This window comes from Camelus bactrianus, chromosome 19 (assembly GCF_048773025.1).
Source record: "Camelus bactrianus isolate YW-2024 breed Bactrian camel chromosome 19, ASM4877302v1, whole genome shotgun sequence".
NCBI lineage: Eukaryota > Metazoa > Chordata > Mammalia > Artiodactyla > Camelidae > Camelus > Camelus bactrianus.
In genome coordinates, this window is record NC_133557.1 from 19849159 (window position 1) to 19870327 (window position 21169).

General features: G+C 50.4%; 1 protein-coding gene across 3 annotated transcripts; it reads left to right on the plus strand.

Moving 5' to 3' along the window:
- The first annotated feature begins 85 nt into the window (after window positions 1-85).
- On the plus strand, window positions 86-20346 carry PABPC1L (poly(A) binding protein cytoplasmic 1 like). 3 transcript variants are annotated; one of them, XM_010958690.3, is made up of 15 exons: window positions 86-1244; window positions 1474-1675; window positions 3581-3774; window positions 7271-7386; window positions 8805-8944; window positions 9095-9189; window positions 10977-11114; window positions 11438-11533; window positions 14861-15127; window positions 15918-16002; window positions 16526-16654; window positions 17171-17277; window positions 18086-18179; window positions 19413-19543; window positions 20002-20346. In XM_010958690.3, exons 2-15 carry the CDS (start codon window positions 1483-1485, stop codon window positions 20068-20070), a joined length of 1854 nt encoding a protein of 617 aa, XP_010956992.2. In that variant the 5' UTR covers window positions 86-1244; window positions 1474-1482; the 3' UTR covers window positions 20071-20346. The 3 variants fall into 3 exon arrangements, with proteins under 3 accessions (XP_010956992.2, XP_045375305.1, XP_074203429.1); XM_045519349.2 differs by lacking the exons at window positions 15918-16002; window positions 16526-16654; window positions 17171-17277; ... (1 more) ...; window positions 19413-19543; window positions 20002-20346 and having other exon boundaries at window positions 14919-15253; XM_074347328.1 differs by lacking the exons at window positions 86-1244; window positions 15918-16002; window positions 16526-16654; ... (2 more) ...; window positions 19413-19543; window positions 20002-20346 and having other exon boundaries at window positions 1255-1675; window positions 14919-15253.
- Window positions 20347-21169: the final 823 nt, after the last annotated feature.

Genomic DNA, 21169 nt, shown 5'->3' on the forward strand with positions numbered 1-21169 from the left:
CTATTCTGATCACACTTAAACTTAGGACTCTAAAAGTAGGCAACTGCTTTGTTTCATCCTTTAGAACCAGAAGTCAAGGTGGTGTAAAGGGGAAGAAAGTGCCACGAATTAACACACAGCCTCTCCACCTTCCACAGCAAACTGTCCAGGGCTTAGGTCTGCTTTTGTGGCTTCTAAGATTTGGTATGGACTGTTTGCACCCCATTCACACACCACTCCCTCTACTAAAAGTCTGAGGTGTAACCAAGCCAGTGAGAGGTGGTTGCCTAAGTCCTGGTCATCTCCGAGGTCATAACAGCTGTCATCTGCCCTAATACTGTTTATGGTAGCCTGCAGCACGGAGTTTCCTCATGGGATTTCCCCCCCTCAAAAAAAAGAAAAAAAATCCACACTCCCACAAGAAGAGGGGAAAAGATAGGGAGTTATTCAAGCCCAAGATTAGAATTGGTGCTTTCTTGCTGTTGTAGGCTGGGCAGCCAGACTAGCTCCTGCCCCTAGTTTCCCAAGCTGTTCACCTGTCACACTCAACCAAAGGTCAGTGGGAACCTACCTGTTTTACTGAAGCCGGAAACCAGGAGAGGCAGTGAAGTATGGATCCATAATGAATGGGACTCGTTTTTTCAAAAATGACCCTACACCACAGATTGGGGCTGTAGGCTCAGACTGACAGGGGGTCTTGATGCTCAGTTTGGGACCACCGCCATGACCTTGTTCTGTGAGGTCCCTACTGTTCATTTCCCTTGAGACGGGGCCCCAAGGGACTTGGTGAACCTTCCTGGTGGAGCGGAGGGAGAAGTGGATTCCTTATGAGAAAGAGGTGCTCAAAGACTAGCCCACAAAAAGGTCTTGTCAATAGAAGAGCCAGTGTCAAAAGAAATTCTCACATGGAGCCTTCAATCCTAAACCACCAAGCAGGTTCCAGAAAGGTGGGACTGGATCAGGCAGGCTGTCTTTGATGAGAAAAAGATCCCTTTTAGGAGGCAAGGTACACAAGCTTTGAAACTGGGCATCCGGCTCGCAATTCTGTGTGTAAAACGTATAGAGCACACGGTCTCCTTTAATTTTTGCGAAGAGGGAGTCCTCCCCATTTCACACAGAAGGGAAACGGAACTGGCGCAGATGGACAATTGACATAACTGGAATTAGAACCCAGGTCTCCCCGCCTTTCCGGTCCCCGCCCTCTCTGCGCTGTTGGCAACGGCTCGGAGCTCCCCCCAGGTCCCGGCAGCCCTACCCTGGGCCAGGTGAGGGCTTTCCCCGCTCCTGTCGCGGGGGCAGAGATGCCCCCCACCTGGGGCTTCTAGAAGCCTGAGAGGCCCCAGGTGCGGGGCGGGACCCGAGCGCGTCCGCGATTGGCGCCTGGGGCGGCGTGGGTGGTAAAGGCGGGGGGCGGGCCTGGGTAGGAAAAGCCCCTCCGCCCCGCGCGCCCCCGCACGCCCTTTCGGCTCCTGGATTTACACGCAGTCCCCGCAGCTGCCCACCATGAACGCCAGCGGCCCCGGCTACCCGCTCGCCTCGCTCTACGTGGGCGACCTGCACCCCGATGTGACCGAGGCCATGCTCTACGAGAAGTTCTCACCCGCCGGCCCCATCCTGTCCATCCGCGTGTGCCGCGACGTGGCCACCCGCCGCTCGCTGGGCTATGCCTACATCAACTTCCAGCAGCCGGCCGACGGTGAGCCCTGGGAAGCGGGTAGGGGGAACGCATGGACGGAGAGATAGCATCCCGGCCACCCGCGCTTTCATCTCTGGCTGCTGCGCCTTCATCTTCCATTTTGCAGGCAGAGAAACTGAGGTCCAGAGATACAGGGCGTTGGAAGGGATCCTGAGGGGGCCCCTGAAACAGGAAGTAGCAATTAGCGTGCGCCTATTGTGTGTTATACTGGTGCTCCTGTTTACGGAGTAGAGGTGTTAAGGCTAAGTGCAAAGAGCCAAGGGCTTTGGGGTCAGCCAGACGTGGGATTAGAAAGCCTGCAGCTCTGCAGTTTTTGAGCAAGTAAATCAATCATTCTGAGCTTCACTTGCCTGTCTGCGAAATGGGGATGGTACCTGCCTTATACAGTGGTTGGGAGGGTGCGAAATTCAAAGCACCTGAAGAGGATGCCCCGAGACAACGAGTAGAGAAGCCAGGCGGGCTGGGCTTGGGGCTGCAGGTGTTCCCGCCCGGCAGCGTTTCTACCTTCGGAAACCGAAAAAGCTGCCTTCACTTCAGGCTCCACAACCCATTTCTCAGAGCTGATAGGATTGATTAGTTTGCCAGCTGGGTGTGTCCCCACTTCGGTTGAGTCGATACATTTAAGAGCGAGCCTGGGGTTTTGCTTAATCTCTGCCACTAGGGTGCGAGCTTGAGCAAGATTTCACACTTGGCACCTCTTGATCTGTAAAATGGGGCTAAGGCTTATTCTCCAGTACCACAAAGGAATGGAGAACTGTGTGAAGTATCTCCAGTATCACGTGGTGCATTGAAAGCTCTTAGTAAGTGCTAACCTAAGAAAAATCATAGTAACTGTAGCGGTCAGGTGTAAGACTCCAGAAACCTAACTAGGCCTCCCCTAGCCAAGTCCAAAAGGGGGCACGTTTACTCTGAGTCTGCCGGGAGGATGGGGAGGTTCCCTGCGCTGGGAGTTTGCTGAGGTGGTTCTGCCAGTTTCCCAGCAGGTGGCTGAGCTGGATTCTTGGGAGCCTTCTTACCCACCCACTGCCTCTTGCCACCTTCCTCCAAGCCCTGCAGCACCTGACCTCTTTTGCCAGACTTCATAGATGGGGATACTGAGCTCCAGCGAGGGGAAGGATTTTCCTCCTGGGTGTTTATGGCAGGATCAGATGGAAAACCCGGACTTCTCGAAACCTGCCCACTGAGTATTCCACAGTTCCCCTCCACGCATCTGAACCAGAAGCATCCCTGAAGCAGGGGACAGCGTACCACCTGGGAGGGGGACAGGCTGTAGCAGTGGCAGGAGGATGGGCATAGGCTGCTGTTTTTAGACACAACCATTTACCAAACACCTAATGTGCCGGTTATAAAGTACAAGGCGCCTTGCACACCTTGTTGCCTTTCAGCCTGTCTGATAACCTGGAGGCAGATGGTATTCTCTCCCTTTGTTAGATGTAGAAAGGTGGGTCATATCATCATCCCCTCTTTACAGGTGTAGAAATGGGCTCAGAGAGGTGATATTTACTTTCCTGAAAGCCATACCCCTTGGGATCAAATCTCGACTCTGCTGCTCAGTACCTCTGACCTTCAATTTCCTCACACTGCTGCCACCCTTGTCACAGGGGCCCTCCTGGTCTTTCCCCTTTCTGAGCCTCAGTTTGCCCTTCTGTAAAATGGGAATAGGAAGTCATGCTCACATGGCTATGGTGAAGAGTTGAATGAGATCCTACCTGGAAGGTGGGAGGAGTGCCATACACGTTAATTCTTCCTGTTTATCACTCCTGAGCCTTCAGGCTCTTATCTGAAGTGAGACCCAGAGCGTGGCTCCTTTTTTTTTTTTTTTTTTGGCTCAGCTCCCAATCAAGCTCTCTGGGGCCTGGGGAAAAAAAATCTCCTCAACTTGCCCCTTTCTCTCTCTCTGTCCAGCTGAGCGGGCACTGGACACAATGAACTTTGAGGTGATCAAAGGCCAGCCCATCCGCATCATGTGGTCCCAGCGAGACCCAGGACTTCGCAAGTCGGGTGTGGGCAACATCTTCATCAAGAACCTGGAGGACTCCATTGACAACAAGGCCTTGTATGACACCTTCTCCACCTTCGGGAACATCCTCTCTTGCAAGGTGGGTGTGCCTCTTGGGGGTTCTGTGTCAGACACCTGTGTGCTAGAGAGATACCCAGCAACAGCTCACTCTGTAGTTTACAAGATCTTGTCAGTAAAGTTCCAGGTACAACAAGCACTTGAATGGTGGTAGTTCTCAGTTTTATCTTCATAGAACTATCCGTGGTCACATGTGTATCAACTTGGTATTGCTGTGTCCCCACCTTATAATTTAGTGGCTGTCAACAACAACTGTTTATTTTGCTCTTAATTCTGCAGTTGGCAGTTGGAGCTGAGTTCCAATGGGCAGTTCTTCCACTCTTGGCTGGGCCCCTTCAAGTGCCCCCTGAGAGCTGGATGGCTCTGCTTTTAGGGAGTGGGTGGCTGTCAGCTGCGGTGTCAGTTTCCTCCCTCTGGGTTTTCATCTCCAGCAGGATAGTCCAGGGTATTCTCATGGCAATGACAGGGTCCCAGGAGACAGAGAATGCAAACTTGCTAGGCCTCTTGAGACCTGGGCTCAGAACTGGTATACTGTCACTTCCACTCATTCTATTGGCCAAAGCAAGTCACAAGAACAGCCCAAATTCAGAGTGAAAGGGCAGCAGAAATTATAAGACAAGGCGGGTGGATACAGAAAGGCCATTGATTAGGGCCATGGTGGCAGTGGACTACGCCTTGTATTTGACATTTCTCTTACAGTAGAATGAAGTTCCATAAGAGTAGGGATCTTGTTCTTATTCACCACTGGATCCCAGTACCTAAATAAGATGTGAAAACATAGTAGGTACTTAATAAATATTTGTTGAGCTAATGGTGTATAATTTGAGAAGGGCCATGGTCATTCCTCTGACTTTGTAGTTGAGGGCTGGGGGCCACGCAGCAGGTCAGTCAGACCTGACTGAGGGCTTAAATCCGGTGATGAGAATAGCCAGTCAGTTACCCTGCAGCCTCTGGCATGTCCACCCTTCTGGGAAGGTCGGGGGGGAGGAAGGAGTTTGGGGGGTGATGGCTCCTTGTGTGTCATTACTCCTCCGTGACTAGGACTGCGCCTGACATGTAATAGTAAAGTTCTCAAGTGAGGCCTCACCATCTCCCTGTGAATGAGGGGATATCCCTCAGAGGAGCAGACAGACTAGAAGAGCTGCAGTGGCTGCTGTGGGCTCCCCATGATGGACAGAGAGGGGACCAATGGAAGAATCAACTTTGTGCTAAGTGCTTACAATAATAATAGCCGATACACATCCTCACTGAATTGCCCACAACAGCCTCTTAAGATGTAAATAGGAGGATCCCTGAGTTACCTTTGAGGACAGAGAGCCTGAGCTGGGGTCCCTTGTCCACGATGATATGTTATGGGGGTGGAAGATAAGAGACCAAGCCAGGATCCGAACCAGTGGATCTGCCAGCTTAGTTGAGGTTAACTCGACAGGGAATAGTATGTCTGTCCCCCATTATTCAGGCCTTTGAGCCTTCCTCTGGGCCACTGGGGGTTGGACAGGAAGCTCTGTGACTCAGGCATCTTTGCAGGCCTAATGAAGCCCTGTTGTGGGCCTGGTTAGATACAAGGCGTACAGCGTGGTCCGTCCCCCTGGGCGTTTGCCTTTAGATTTCATGAGGATGGCTGGTCAGTTACCCTCTAGCCTTTGGCGTGTCCACCTTTTTGGGGAGGTGGTGGGGGGAGAGGGGTTGTGGAGCAATGGCACCCTCTGTCTTAGAACTCCTCCTTGAGAGCTCCTGAGTGCTCTCGGGCGGGTTGGGAATGGTGGGACTTTGAGGAACAGCTGGAAATTGGGCTCTGACGGAACGGCACAGTGGCCCATGGAGCCAAAAGCCCAGGGAAGAGAGTGCTCCATGGCTGAGGAGAGGTTTCTGAGGCGCACTGGGATGCCACGAGGCCTGCAGGCCAGCCACCTGAGAGCAAAGGCCAGCCCAGCCTACTGAGCAGCGTGGCAGCATGGTGTAGTTGGTCAGAACTTGGACTTCGGGGCAAAGTGTCCTGAGTTCAAATTCTGCCCCTTTCACTTCCTGGCGGTGTGACCTTGGGCTGGTTGTTTAACCTCTCCACCCTTCAGTTTCCTTTAAAAGGGGGCAGTGGTAGAACCTACCTCATAGGGCAGTTGTGAACATATGTGAACTCAAGTACCATCTTCACAACACGGATGGCCCTTGAAAGAGTAGCTGGCACCCCATTAAGCATCTAAATGGTAGCTACAATAATAATCAAATAGTTGCTTCTACTGGCTGGCTGATCTCAGACAAACCATTTATTCCCATTTTCCCCAATCCAGCAGCTGGGGTTCAGAGATTAAGAGTTGCTTGAAAGGATTCTTAAGACAAGCATAACAGTATGTGATGCCCTTAGCAGGTGCTTGCCCCCAAGTGGGGCCCCATTGATGTGATTAAATCTGAATGAAGGATCTGGGCTTGAGTTGAAAGTGGAGTGACCCTGCTTGGAGCCGGAGGGGTGCATGTTGGGTGTGGATTTAGAAGCAGGACTTGTGCGGAGCCACCTGGAGCGCCTCAGATGCCAGGCTGGTGTAGTTCTGTGGATGGTGGGAGCTACTGGAGGTTGTTTCCCGGAGGGACGTGGTCACAATTATATTTTAGAAAAAGCGTCCCAGTGGTCAGGTTGGAAGCTGGGTTGGGAGCTGGCGTGGTGGTAATGGCATGAGCTGGGGCAGTGGCTGCAGGGATGAGCGGAGCTGTGCACCCCATGAGATGGTCGTCAGGGGTCTTAGTGCAAGTTCAACCAGAGGGATGGGACCTACGTGAACTGAAGAGCTTTCCCGTTCGCAAGGTCTGTCCTTCAGACGAGTCAAGAGCCTTACAGAATGGGGGTAGGATGTGTGTGGGTCTTTTAAAAATTTGAAACAAATTTGCTGTTGAAATAATAATGGGTAAAGTTTAAACAGTGTGGAAAGGAATAAGGTGAAAAAGAAGGTTCCGTTCCTTTCAACTCTAGTTCCCAGAAATAATAATTAAAGTTTTGTGTGTGTCTCTGTAAAATTTCCAAGGGTAGATGCCCACTTTAACCCAAATGGGCTTGATTTTTTTTTTCCATTTAACTACCTTGCAGATAACTGTCAGCTGTGAAACCTACCATGCTCTCTTCAGCTACGTACAGTGTGAATGTACTGTGATTTGTTTAACCAGTCTCCTCTTGGTGGATACTCAGGTTGTTTCTAATTTGCTGTTAGAAACAAAGATTCAGGAAAGGGGTTTGAATCCAATCCTTTCATCTGTCGCCTTAAGAAGATCATTAAAAGCTGGTCTGTGGTATAGACGAGACATGTGCAATTTGAGGACTCTATCCCTCCTTACCGTGTGATCTTAAGCAAGTGGATTGACCTCTCTGAGCTTTTGTTTCCCATCTCTAAAACAGGGCTGTTTTGTGACATGGGACTGTCTTCACAGGCACAGAGCAAGCACTCGGGTGTTAGTCCTTATCACCATTGTCATTCTTTTCTACGTGAACCTTATGATGGGTGCTCTCCATGTTGTTTTCCCCCGTGGCCCAGGTGGTATGTGACGATCATGGCTCCCGAGGCTTTGGCTTTGTCCATTTTGAGACCTATGAGGCTGCGCAACACGCCATCAGCACCATGAACGGGATGCTGCTGAATGACCGCAAAGTGTGAGTGGTGGGATGTAGGGGCGGGGCCGGGGCTAAAGAGGCAGGATCATGGCACCACCAACTGGAGACTGATGCTACCGCCAGTCTCCTGGGCCCCAGGCACTGAGTAGCTACCAGTACTCTTCCTGGCAGTGTGACCTTGGACGACTCACTCTATCTCTCAGGGACTCCCTTTGCTCAAGGAAAAATTCGACTCCTGGTGTGCATTAGAAGGTGGTTCTAAGCAGTGCATCAAGTGATGCTTTTGAAATTCCAGCAGGAACAGCTCATGGCCAGATCATCAATGGACTTAGTGATTTCATCTGTTTTCCAGCCTTCTCAGTGTCACTGATTTTTTTTAAAAAAAATCTTTTGTTTCCTGGGATTGGGGGACAGGAAGGAAGGTGGGCATATGCTTAGCCTGCTATCTTCATGCCTTTCAAGCACAGATGGGAAAATTGAGACACAGGTGCTGGAGAGACTCCGCTCTGGCGGTTCCCTCCCTCAGTTCTGGTTCTGCCCATCTGATGACCCAGCCTGGTGCCCAAGGCTGAGCAGTGGAGGAGGCTTTGAGCTGGAACAGGCACCGAGAGTTATTCTGTCCAGAGTTTCTCAGGAGAGGCTCCTGTCAGCAAATCTGAACTTCAGTGGGCTTTTCCCAATTCTCAGAAGCACTTTTTTTATCTTTGTCAGCTTCAATTTGTCCAAGTTTTCTTTTGACTCAGTTTCCTTCAATTTTGGGGGCCAGCTACGACTTATTTGTGCTAAATGTCTTATAGATACCATCAAATTTTCTTATGCTTGATTTTTTCTTAATCTAGGATACTTTCCTAGATGTGTTTATATGAACTTGAAATCACAATTTAAAAAATTCATGTTGTATTTAAATGATCTCATTCCCCGCCCCCGGTAACACTGGCATAAACCACATCTGCTTCTCTCACAACTGCTTCTCTAGAGCACCCAGTACGTGCTAAATGAATAAGCAAATCCCCGTGATGTGAGCTTGACCCCTAGTTTTATAGGAATGAACACTGAGGCTCAGAGAGCTTAAGTCACTCGCCCAGGGTCACATAGCTAGGTAACTGCAGAGAGAGGATTCCAGCCCTTGTCTGTCTGACTCCCAAGTTCATGTCCATATCTCCGGGGCACTTAGCTGCCTGGTGTGCGGGAGGAGACCTTCTGCATTTGCCACAAGATTGAAGTCATGTTAACCTTACGCTGGAATGTAGAATCTTAGCTGTTGGAGGTGATCGGGCCTTGGATATATTCCATCTAAGGACTATTGCTCTGCCTGGTCCCCTGATGAGGGGTACAGAGGCCTAGAGACCGGTGGCAATTGACCCAAGTGACTCAGGGTTGCTGAGTGAGCCAGGGTTGGGATGGGGGTGGCTGGTAGTGGCCATAGGCAACTGCCTACCCTGTTTATGTGTCCCCAGCTTTGTTGGCCACTTCAAGTCCCGACGGGAGCGAGAGGCAGAGCTGGGAACTCGGGTTATGGAGTTCACCAATGTCTATGTGAAGAACCTCCACGTGGACGTGGATGAGCGGCGCCTGCAGGACCTCTTCTCCCAGTTTGGTAGGCGTGTTCCCCAAGGGAGTTGGGATCACTGTCTCTTCCGCTCCCAGCTCAGGCTGGGAGGGGGGCCCTCCTGGGGTTTCCTGAAGACCTAGGGGGACATCTCTGGGCTTCCCCAACTCCCCTTTGAGCCACTTTGGCCCTTCCCAGGGAAGATGCTGAGTGTGAAGGTGATGAGGGATGACAGTGGCCACTCCCGCGGCTTCGGCTTTGTCAACTTTGAGAAGCATGAGGAAGCCCAGAAGGTAGGAGTCTCCCCCTGGCCCTGTACAGAGGAGGCGTGGAATCAGGACTGGGAAGAAGGGAGATCAGGAACAGAGGGCTCCAGCTGCCTGGAGAGGAAAAGAAAGTCGCTCTGCAGCCAGGGCCCTTCCTGCCTACCATATAGGCAGGAGCCTTCAGCCTCCTCTGGTCGCTTCCGTACCTTGAGGCCGGCTGGCTTTTCATAGATTCTTGCTGTTTAGGAAGTAGTAGGGGCCTTTGAGACAGTCACCAACCTCTTCTTGAGCTGATGGTGCGATTGAGGCCAGGGAGGGAAAGTGCCATGTTACTATTTATTATAAGCTGTTGAGTATAGTTCCCTGTGCTATACAGTAGGACCTTGTTATCTGTCTGTTCTGTATGTAGTACTTGGTATCTGCTAATCCCAAACTCCCAATTTACCCCGCCTCCTTTCCCCTTTAGTAACCATAAATTTGTTTTTTATGTCTATGAGTCTGTTTCTGTTTTGTAAATAAGTTCATTTGTGTCATTTTTTTAGATTCCACATGTAAATGATAAATATTTGTCTTTCTCTGTCTGACTTATTTCACTTAGTATGATAATCTCCAGGTCCACCCATGTTGCTGCAAATGGCTTTTTTTTAATGACTGAGTAGTAGTCCGTTGTGTGTGTGTGTGTGTGTGTGTGTGTGTATCACAAATTTATCCAATCATCTGTTAGGGGACATTAGGGCTGCTTCCCTGTCTTGGCTATTGTAAATAGTGCTGCTATGAACATTGGAGTGCATGTATCTTTTTGAATTAGAGTTTTCTCTGGATATGTGCCCAGGAGTGGGATTGCTGGATCATATGGTAAGTCTACTTTAGTTTTTTAAGGAATCTCCATACTGTTTTCCATAGTGGCTGCACCAAATTGCATTCCCACCAGCAGTGTAGGAGGGTTCCCTTTTGGATAATGACCTTTAAGACTGATGTAGAACAGGCAGTTATTAGGGTACCAGAGTGTTTTTACATATATTTACATATATTTGCATGTTCAGGTAGGGAAGCAAGTTGTCATTATGTGAAAATGTTTACTAATGAACTGACCACTTAATAAAGTCAGTGCCCTTTCAAACATTTCTCCTCCCTAACACCAATGTCTAATCTGGACCATTGAGTCAGTATACACGTGGGACAGCCTTTTGCTAATTCTTGCAGATAAATCGATGCAGATTCAGTTCAGTATAAATGGATTGCAGAGAATCATTGCACGTTTTGGCAGAAGATGTAGGATTTCATGCAATCAAAGCCACTGACAATTTGGGATCTGGCAGGCTTAGGCCAGTTAACTGAAGAAAAGAAAAATCAACAAGGGTTAAGAAGCCAACGTTTCTAAACCAAAGCCCTCATAGTTAGCCAGGAGGGTTCTTTGTGCTGTGAAACCCAACAGGAAATGAAGGATGTGGATTATGCTGTCACGCCATTTTGAAAGAATTAAGTTTGTTGCTTTGTTCAAACCATTGGTGTGTATTTACAGTTGAAACGTAAATATTAAATATGGCAAACTTGGCAAATTTCAATTCCACTTTTTAAAGTAGATCAAAAGTTTTTAATCCGTAATTTGCTCTGAAGTTTTGTCCCATGTCTTTAAAAAGTGGGTTCACTTTAAATGGCCTTGATCCTCGTCCTAATTATTCTCAGCTAACGAGGATGGCCTGGCTTGCAGGTGGCCCCCTCTGGGCCCAGAAGACGGGACTGGAGGCCACGGCTGAGGCCAGCGCCTCATCAGGATGGTTACCAAGCACTGTCGCTGCCTCTTCTCTGCACAGGCTGTGATGGACATGAACGGGAGGGAGGTGAGTGGGCAGCTGCTCTACGTGGGCCGGGCCCAGAAGCGGGTGGAGCGGCAGAATGAGCTGAAGCGCAGGTTCGAACAGATGAAGCAGGATCGGCTGACCCGTTACCAGGTGATGGTCAGCTCTCCTGGAGGCAGCTGCTTCCATGTGAAAGTGTCTGTATGTGATGGCCCTGAGTGTGACTCCCTCCTCTAGCAATCCCACTTCCGGGAACGTGGCTTTGGGGATGGTTGAGGGGGAGCGGGCTGCAGCTTCCAGGTGATGGGAACGCTGGGTGATGGGTGGGGTGCATGGGTACTTCGGAAACTGGGGACTGGAGGCTTGGTGGGCGGGGCTTCCAGTGCCCCCATGGCCCATATTGGTCCCTCCCCCACCCCAAGGCATTCTGGGGCTTGGAGGGGAAGGGGTACATCTAGTGTATCCTTGGCTTCCAGGGCGTGAACCTGTATGTGAAGAACCTGGATGACTCCATCAATGATGAGAAACTGAGGAAGGAGTTCTCTCCCTATGGGGTCATAACCAGCGCCAAGGTGAGGACCAGGGGCACCTACAGGGGGTAGCTTTCCCCTCCCATCCTCACTGCCTGCATCCCCCCATCCCCGCCCTGTGGCTTCCCGGCAGTTGGTGCTGTGCTGCTGCTTCTGGAGTTTGGGGGATGTCTGATTCCATTGGAACTTGTCACCCATCTGCACCCTTGTCTGGGCTGCAGGGGAAGAGGGTAGAAATACAGTCCCAGTCACACAGCTGGACTTACTGGACCTTACTGTAACCTAGGTTCATTCAACAAGCATTTATTGAGTGCCTTCTGTATGCCAGATTCCAGAAACTTATGTCTCTGAAATTCCACTGACTTCTGTTATCTGGCCTTGGCCAGTGACATAAGCCCTTCTGGGCCTCAGTTTCCCCATCTGGGAAATTAGAGGGTTGGGCTGCATCATTCTTCATATTCTTCCCCATTTATTGAGCATCTACGTGTGCCCAGCCCTCTTAGCACCTGAGATGTGATGTGGGCTCCATGATCTTGAGCAGATGTCTTTGGTGCCTCATCTATAAGATGATGGTGGTGGGCTTGCTGGTTGGTTCTGAACCCTGGCGTCTCATTAAAATCCCCTGGGGAGCTCTTAAATAGACACTTAAGTCAGATAAACAATGTAAATCTCTGAGAGTAGGGCCTGGGCATTTTATTTTTAAAAGCTCCCCCAGGTGATTTTAAGATGACCCACTGTATGTCCATTCCATACTCAAGCACCTGCTGTTTTGCCAGGCCCCATAGGAAGCACACAGGACCGAGTCAGATGTGGTCCTTACCCTTAAGTAGCTTGTAGTCTAGTCGGATACATCACTAACTCAAGTCTATTATAAGGTGTGGTGGGGGCAGGGCAGGTATAGGAGGCAGAGCTGCGGTAGCTCAGTGGAAGAGAAAAGAGGGCTTCCTGTAAGAAGTGGCAGTGGCAGCAGTGTTTGACTTGGCTGTGAGGAGGTAGGGAGCTGCAGGGAGGAATAAAGAACTTTCCAAAGAGATCGGAATCCGTGATAGGGCTGGGGGCCTGCACCTGTGGTGTGATGGTTGGGTTCTTAGGAAGTGGTCTAGAAGTTCTTTGGCCTGTTGAATCCCATTTTAAGCGTCCTTTAGGGAGCCTGAGTAAATTTGATTCAGTTTATCAATCAGTAAACTGATAAACTTGATTTATAAAAAGCTCTGAGCCCTCTTCCCCAGCAAACGCATGCTTGATGTCGTACTGTGTTTGGAAGCTGGGATTATAAAGTTAATCAGAACTAGATCTAAATCCCAGTCCTACCGTTAACTAATCGTAGAGCCTGAAGGAAGTGATTTTGCCATTTGGACCCTATACCCATCTGTGAAATGGGAGTAACACTACTCACTTCTAAAAGTGTCCTGAGAACTAAAGGGCCTGCATGTGGAGCACCTGCCCACGATAAGCAGTGTAATGATCTAATTTTTCACACACGTTGCATGTAATTTCAGAAGATTCACCAACCTCCTTGAGGACTCCTCGGTTGAAGGGAACTGTGAAAATCCAGATTGCTTACAGTTGAGGCACACCTGGGGTTACTATCATGTTATAAAATGGGGATTTCATATAAGTTTATGTATATTTATGTAATTTAATATAGTTTCTATTATAAAATAGTGATTGTCTCATTTTCAATCTATATAAAGTGCTTACAACACTGTCAAGTTCATAGGAAGCTCTGCATAAGTGTTAGTTGTACTAATTTTATCTTTTTTTAACTACCTAAGAGAAGTTCTTATTAACTTAAGACAATATTTTTGTGTCAAAAAATTTTGGCTATCTGTTGGAGCCTATGGATCCCTTCTGAGAATATTTTTAAATGCACAAAAGAAGCTCATAGGATTACCAAAAAATCATATTGAAATACAGTTATCAAAATACTAAGGTGACAGCAGTAGGTGCTGCTTTATTAATGCATCAAACTATAAGATCTAATAAAGCAGCAATGAGCATAAATGAGATTTTGAGATCAGCAATAATTAATGATATGAAAATATTTTATTCTTCCTGACAAAGTCACACGCACAGAGAATACTATATTTTTCATTGCTAATATTCAAAGTAGAAGGAAATGCTAAGGTGAAAAAAGGCCATTTTCTCCCCTATCTTGAGTTCACAAACCCCCAAATTCTATCCACTGACCTCCCCAAGGGCATCTGTGAATGCTCAGGCAAGGCCCTGTATGAATGGGTAGAAAAGTGCAGTTGAAAATCATTGGTGGAGAGCAAGGGCTCCAATAGAGGAGATTTTAGCTAAATGATCTCAGCTCAAGTCCTTATGGAGTGATGGAGTCAGGCCAGTGTCTCGACCCTAAAAAAAAAATCAAGAATCATAAATGCAATTTGGATTAGATCCTTGAAGAGAAAAATATTAGAAAGACCAGTGAAATCCAAATGAAATCTGCAGTTCAGTTAGTAGCATTGTATTAAGAATCTCTTCCTCAGGTGCCTAAAGAACTTGGCTTCATGCCAAGGGAGGTTTACCAGAATGGTGCATTGGGTTTGAGTCCTGGCTGATGTGTGACCCACTGGCTAGGTGACCCTGGGTTTCACTTTTTTTTTTTTAAATGGTAGTAAGGTCTTTTGTTTCTATTAAAAAAAAGAAAATTAACATTATAAAGCACCAAAAATATAAATTCAAATTATTTTCCTATTCCATACAAATTTCTTTATTGGAGTTGCTAGGAAATATAGCTCTTAGGAGCATCTTATTTTGTCCATAATCCACAAATGAACTAAAGAACTGTATGAGTAGTTTAATAAAACCCAAGGAGTAGTTGAAATGCAGACTTTCATCACAGTGACCTCAATCAAAGGGTTTAAGATTGTGGCCCTGGCCGAAGACCTCTGCCCCATTCTTAGATTTTAACCAGTCCTGGACTACCATCCCAGTTCATCATAGCGGATATTGTAACACTTGAAGCTAGTCTTCCATCACAGCTTAGGAAAATCCTTTAAGAAAATTTAGAGATAACAATTAACTCTGAAATGCAGCTGTTCTTACTAACTCTGGGGAATGGTCTTGTAAACAATGAGCAACCCTCAGTTAGTGAGCGGACGGGTCTCGGATAAGTCACTCTGAGCCTCATTTCCATCACCTGTAAAGCGGGTGGTGGTGCCTCCTCGCTCAGGTGGCTGTCCCTTTGGACTTGAGAAGGTATCTCAAGCATCTGGCATGCAGTGGGCCTCAGTAAATGTGGGAGTGACAGGACCCCCTCACCTTGACTGCAGTTTCTCCTGGGTCCCCAGGGAGGGAGGGGAGCATGGCCCTTGGAGTCTTCCTTCCCCACCCCGAGCAGCCCTTGTCTTGTCTTGCTTTTAGGTGATGACAGAGGGTGACCACAGCAAAGGGTTTGGCTTTGTGTGTTTTTCCTCTCCAGAAGAGGCGACAAAGGCCGTGACAGAGATGAACGGGCGCATCGTGGGCACTAAGCCACTGTATGTGGCACTAGCCCAGCGCAAGGAGGAGCGGAAGGCCATCCTGACCAACCAGTACATACAGCGCCTCTCCACCTTGCGGGCCCTGGGCGGCCCCCTCCTGGGCTCCTTCCAGCAGCCTGCCAACTACTTCCTGCCCGCGGTGCCCCAGGTGACCGCCCGCCCACAGCCCCGCCACACCCTTTCCCACCAGCCAGGTAGAGCAGGACGATCAGAGTGGCGCAGGCGGACACAGAGAGATTCCTAACTTGCTTCTGCCAGAAACTCGCTGGGCAGGCGGCTGTTTCCTCCCCATCTCTAAAAGGGGTAATAGTGTCGCTGTCAAACAGCGCTTCCTAATCTGGGAGAGATTTGTGCAAAAGATTTGCTGAAAAAGATTCTCCGCGCTCAGATACGTTTAGGAAATGTTGCATTAAACTGAAGAAGCCTAGATCTCTTTACTTCTTCTGCCCTAATGTGCCTAGTGTGTATGCACTGTGACTTTCCCTAATTGGCAAAGAGTGTGTAGCATTTCCCCAACTTAAATGATCATTTTTGTGGGTTACTTGCTAACGTCTCTCCTGGATGTTAATGTTCTGAGGAGCATGGTTTGGGGAAGGAGCTTGTGTGATCTAAAGGGAGTGGGAAGATGTCGGTTGAAAGATGAGTGGCTCTGAGGATGGAAACGTTCCCTCCCCCTTTAGCAGTTATTTTAGGTGGGACAAGTTACCGTGGGATGCGGCCCCCTTTATCCAGGTCGTTGGACTGGTAACTGATCATCAGGGGCAAGTGCTCAGCCTAAGATCTTGCCCTGAAGGGCTCCGGGCTAACAGACCTCCTGAGACAGGAGGCAGGAGCCCTGTTTTGTGGTCTTTACTAACCAGTCCCCTGCGGGGACGGGAGTTCCCACAGTGGTGTCCCCTGCTGAAACCCCCCTCATGCGAGATCTTTTTCTCCCAAAGCCCCCAGCCCAGGCTCCATACTACGGCTCTGGCCCACCAGTCCAGCCTGCCCCCAGGTGGATGGCCCAGCCACTCAGACCCTCATGTGAGTGACCCAGCCCCTCCCCCCATGTGGGCCCCACAGAACAGTGTGTCACACAGACTTGAGGGCCAAGCCTGGCTCTGTCACTTCCCAGGGTGTTAATCTGGGTGGATAACATCACCTCCACTGTAGCCGTTATCTTCAGTGAACTCCGAAGGCTCTCCTGATTTGTGATGGAGATTCTTGCAGAGCTCAGAAAATGTCACTCCTTTGGCAGTACTGTTGATGAATGGCTCTTCTCTCAGAGTGAAGTTCACCCTGACCTGAAGCTCCCTTAAGCAGGGAACAGGGCATGTGGTCCTGGTGCCTATGCCTCTTGGGGCTCTAGGTAGACATAAGTTGGCTTTGTAACTGCAGATTTCCACACCCCTGCCCTGGGGTTCTGGGTCTGCCAGTGAATTCACCCATCTAGACTGTTCTAGTTCTCCTCCCCACCCACTTCCTCACCCTAGAACCATCACAGTGCACTGTGCCCCTCCGACTGTCCCCTCCACCCAAACTTTCTCCATGTTTTCTGTGTCACCAGCCACCTACCCACCAGCTGCCTCAGTGGTCCGGCCAGCAGCTGTGTCTCGGCGACCCTCAGCCCATGTCGGCGGTGCCAGGCAGGTCTCCACCCACGTGCCTCGCCCGGTGCCCCACACCCAGGGAGTGGGTGAGTGTGGGCAGGGCTCAGAGGAATGGAGCGACAGGTGGGCGGGCTGGGGGCAGGGGCTTGCTGCTGGGGGTGGTACTGGAGGGGTCAGAAGCAGCCTCCACGGTGATCCTGCCACCTGCCCTCTTGGAGGCCATGTAGTGCAGCAGTCAGCATGGGCGCCGGGGTCCCACAGACTCAGCTCCGGGGCTGACTGCTTCTGTGCTCTTGCTGACTACTGTACCCGATCGCCCCTTCTCTACAATCGGAGTGAGAACGGCCCATTTTGTCGTGTGGGTGAACGTGATCAGGGGCTCAGCACCAGATCCGATCCTGAGGAGGAGCTGCAGCAGCTGTGAACAGGGGCACAGGTCTTGGCTGTAAGGCAGGCACATCTGTGCCTTCATCTAGCAGATGTTTGTGCATCGGTGAGCCGGCCCCGTGCTCGGCATTGTGGGTTCTACGTGAATGCTGGTCTTGAGGTTTTATGCCTTTAGGTTGCTGCCCGGCCTGACCATCCCTGCTTATTTCTTACAGCCAACATTGGTACCCAGACCACAGGACCCAGTGCAGCGGGATGCTCTACTCCAAGAGGGCCTCTCCTGGCACACAGATATTCCTGGGCAGCACACAACACCCCCAGGGTAAGGCTGGCCCAGCTGCCCTCTTAAGTCTGGGCTCCCACGGGCCTGGCTCAGAGGGCATTGGCCCTCTCTGGGCCTTCGTTTTCTTTTCTTGACTCGTAAAGTTTCACTTACTAACCTGTATCATCAAGAGATTCCCCTTACTAACTGAAGGGAAAAAAGGGTGAGGAAAATATTTTGTTTATTCATCATGATTTGCTTTGCCTGGATTATTGTCAAAGTTAATCTAGATTTCTTTAGTATTTATGCAGTGAGTAGCAAGGATGTGATTAATCTGCAAAACAACTGAAAATATCTCCTGTAATTAAATTAAAAGCTTGTGTATTTATCTCCCAGCCCCCTGAAAAAGTCTCCAACTCAGCATTTTCATATCCTGCCTAGAATTCCAGTGTATATACTTTGAATTGTTTCTTGCAAAATGAGTAAGAGTAGTCTTTAGGGAGCAAAATAGTTTTAAAGTTACCAAGATGTGAAAGGGTCAGAAATATGCTAGGGATGTGGCCAAAAAGCTACTTGATGAAAAGTGCTTTTTATTTGGCACCAAGTGATCAGTAACACGTGGCTTTCACTTGGCAACGTGCATTTGGGTTCCTAGCACCACGGAAAACGTCGGCATTAGAGTGTAACTCTGTCGTCTAGTCCCCCATGCCCTTGTTAGGGATTCTGTCCCACCTGATGGTCCATACCCTGCCCCCTGCTCCCCCTCCTCCAGAGCCTTCCTGGAGGCCTGTGCTCACCTAAAGGGTAAGTGTTTCGAGGCCTTGCCCATCCCTGTGGTTAAGGGGTGTGTCCTTGGCACCATGTGCAGGTCCAGGAGCCCGCTGTGTGTATCCCCGGGCAGGAGCCCTTGACTGCATCCGTGCTGGCTGCAGCCCCGCTGCACGAGCAGAAGCAGATGATTGGTGAGTGGCTGGTTCCCCTACCCTGGAGCAGGAAGGGGCACTGCAGCCTGGCTCACCTGGTGGGAAACACCCTGAGTGGAGGTCGGATGTGAGAACAAGGTCCAGCCTTGCCAGTAAACCACCTGCCGGATGACCTTGCCCGAGTCGCCTTCACTTTCTAGGCCCCTGTTCTCTGGTCTTAAAACACTGATCAGATCAGATGGTCCTCACGTGTCTTCCAGCTCTGCTGTCCTATGATTTTGACTCGGGCTGGGAGAGACCCCAAGATGTGAGGCGATCAGGGGCCAAGAGGAGGAGTAGGGTCTTGGGTTTCTACCAGGAAATGGCCCATCGGGTTCCTCACACCTCTCCTGGTGGGATGAGCTGTCAGCACATTTCATCAGTCTCTCAGTGCCCACTGCAGAGAGGCAGGAAATGAACATGCATTGGGGAAATAAATTGTGTTCCCTGCTGGCCCCTGAACGCCTGTGCAGTTCATCCCCATCCCAGTGTCTGCGGCAAGTCCTGCTAAACTCGCTACCTGTTGAGTGAATGAACGAACTTGCTACTGGTTCACCAGTTCTTTCCTGCACCAAGCTCTCCAGACTCTTCTTGAAAGGCCCCCGTTGCCTCCGCCCCTTTGTTTCCTCAGCTCACTTGGGGTTTTGCCACTTTACTACTGGCCCCTCAAAGAAAAATTCTGAGTGGGCTTAATAATGGTCGAAGGTTCTATAAGCCATTCTCTGTGAACATCCTCACTCTCCTCGTAGGAAAAGCCCTCCTACTCCCACTGAAGGCACCCGGCACCCCATCCTGGTTATACCCCCTACATGTGGCCAAGACGGGCTGACCACCAACATGAGGCCCTGTCACTAGAGGTGCCCAGAGGTGGAAGGTGAATTTATCTTGTGTGTATGGCTGTCGTATCCTGTCTAGAATTTCAGTGTGATACTTCAAATGACTTCTTGCAGAATGAGCAAGAGTAGTCTTTGAACAGCAACCAACTTGGTGTTAGATGCTACGCAGTGTACTTTACGTATATCAAACTGACTCTTCAAACTAGTCTCCAAGGTGGGGTTTGCTATGCTCGCTTTATGGTTGGGGAAGAGGCTCCTGAGAAGGAGCAGTGACACACATAGGAGGGGCAGTTCTGGGACCAGAACCCAGATGCCTCTCTGCCCCGTTCCATCCCACCCCGGGATGCTGGGCCGTCCGCCAGGTGTGTGCCTAAGCATCAGAGGCTGTTCTGCACAGGTGAGCGTCTCTACCCGCTTATCTACAATATCCACGCCCCGCTGGCTGGCAAGATCACGGGCATGCTGCTGGAGATTGACAACTCGGAGCTGCTGCTCATGCTGGAGTCCCCGGAGTCCCTTAATGCCAAGGTGGGCTGGAGCCTGGGAGAAGCAGGCAGCCCTGAGGGCGGTGGGAGGAGACTTAAGGACAAAGGCATCTCCTAGATGCGTTAGCAGGCTGCTGCTTGGACAGATGATGCTTATCTTCTTGCTCAAACCAGCTAATAAGTCCTGCTGAATCTGGGAGGGGGAGAGGGCCTTAATGAAGGGCTGGCTATTCCAGGCCCTCCACAGATTCCCTGCAGCTCCACAGGCAAGAGCTGTGTTCCAACTCAGTAGAAGGGTTAGGACTTTCCCAGCTGTCTAGCAGTGTAGGTGGTGGCCGTGCGTCTGTGTCACGGGAGCTGGTGAGCAGTCAGAGGAGGGCTCTGCAGAAATGGGGTGGCGAGAGGGGAATTCTCGGATCTGGCTGAGGCAGGGGGAGGGCAAGGCCCTCCCGGGACCCCACTGGGGCAGCTGCACGGGCCCCTCCCACTTGTGTCCCGCAGGTCGAAGAGGCTTTGACAGTGTTGCAGGCACACCAGGCCCCGGAGCAGACCCGAGTGAACGTGCACTGAGACCAGGTGGGTGGATGGAACGGTGACAGCAGCTGAGCCCAGAAGCCATAAGGAACTGGGACAAACTCACAGCAGGCCCTGTGGTGTCACTGGTTTTCTCAGAGTCACCAAGGAGGAGTTCAAGAGAAGCTGTGAAGGTCAAAGGCCAGGAGGACAGAGTGTCTGGAATGGGCGCTGACTCCGGTGCAAAGTGAAGGGAGTGTTCTGCCAGCTGCCCGCCATGGTGGCCTCTCTGAGAAGCTTGGCTTTCCCCAGGCACCGCCTGCCTGGAGGCCTGGCGTGGTCTAGTCTATGTCCTTACTTAAAGGCTGGGGGTCTGCCATACTTAAGAAACATTTCTTTTTTTCCATCCCCAGAAAATGGACTCGTTTGGCTGACAAAAGAAAAGTGTTTCCTGCTCTTGGCTCTAATGCCCTGTGAACTGTAACTTCCCAGCTGGGCCGGATCTGTACTTGAGCTTCCTGTGGAATGAAGGCTGGTCACCCAGCCAGCCTATTACCTGTTGCTTTGTGTATTAAAAGTGCTGCAAACTCCATCTTGTCTCCCAGGAGGCCTCCTTGTGTCAGAGGGAGGTGGGCGGAGCCACGGGTAGGCTCGACTGGGTGGGGGCTTGGGCTGTAAGGAACAGAACCCCACAGTGTGCCAACGTACACAGAGTTGTGCGAACCAGGCACCCGAGCAGGACTACCTGTAACAGCCCGGGAGGCGCAGCTGCCCCCCACCGGCGGTGCTGAGCAAGTGAGCTGAAGCGCAGGGGCCCAAGTGTGACGTGCAGGGCAGGTGAACACCCTGGAGGCAGCAGCTGCTTCTATGCTCCAGGCTGGCGGACTGAGGGGTTGGGTGACAGCTTGACTCCCGCAGAAACACTTTAGGATGCCTTCCCAGGGCGTGATCTTCCTCCCCTACGGGAGGAGGATGGCTTCAGGTTGTGCTGGCCTGCCATTTATGTTTTCATTAGTAAATCAAGATACTTGCCTTATGGACCTCGTGAAGAGAAAGGTAGTCAGTTGTGATGAAGTGCCACCTCTAAACCTGCCTCAAATCAGGTAAGAGTCACACCTGCTTAGGACGCAGCAAGAAAAGGCATGCAGCTCCCTGC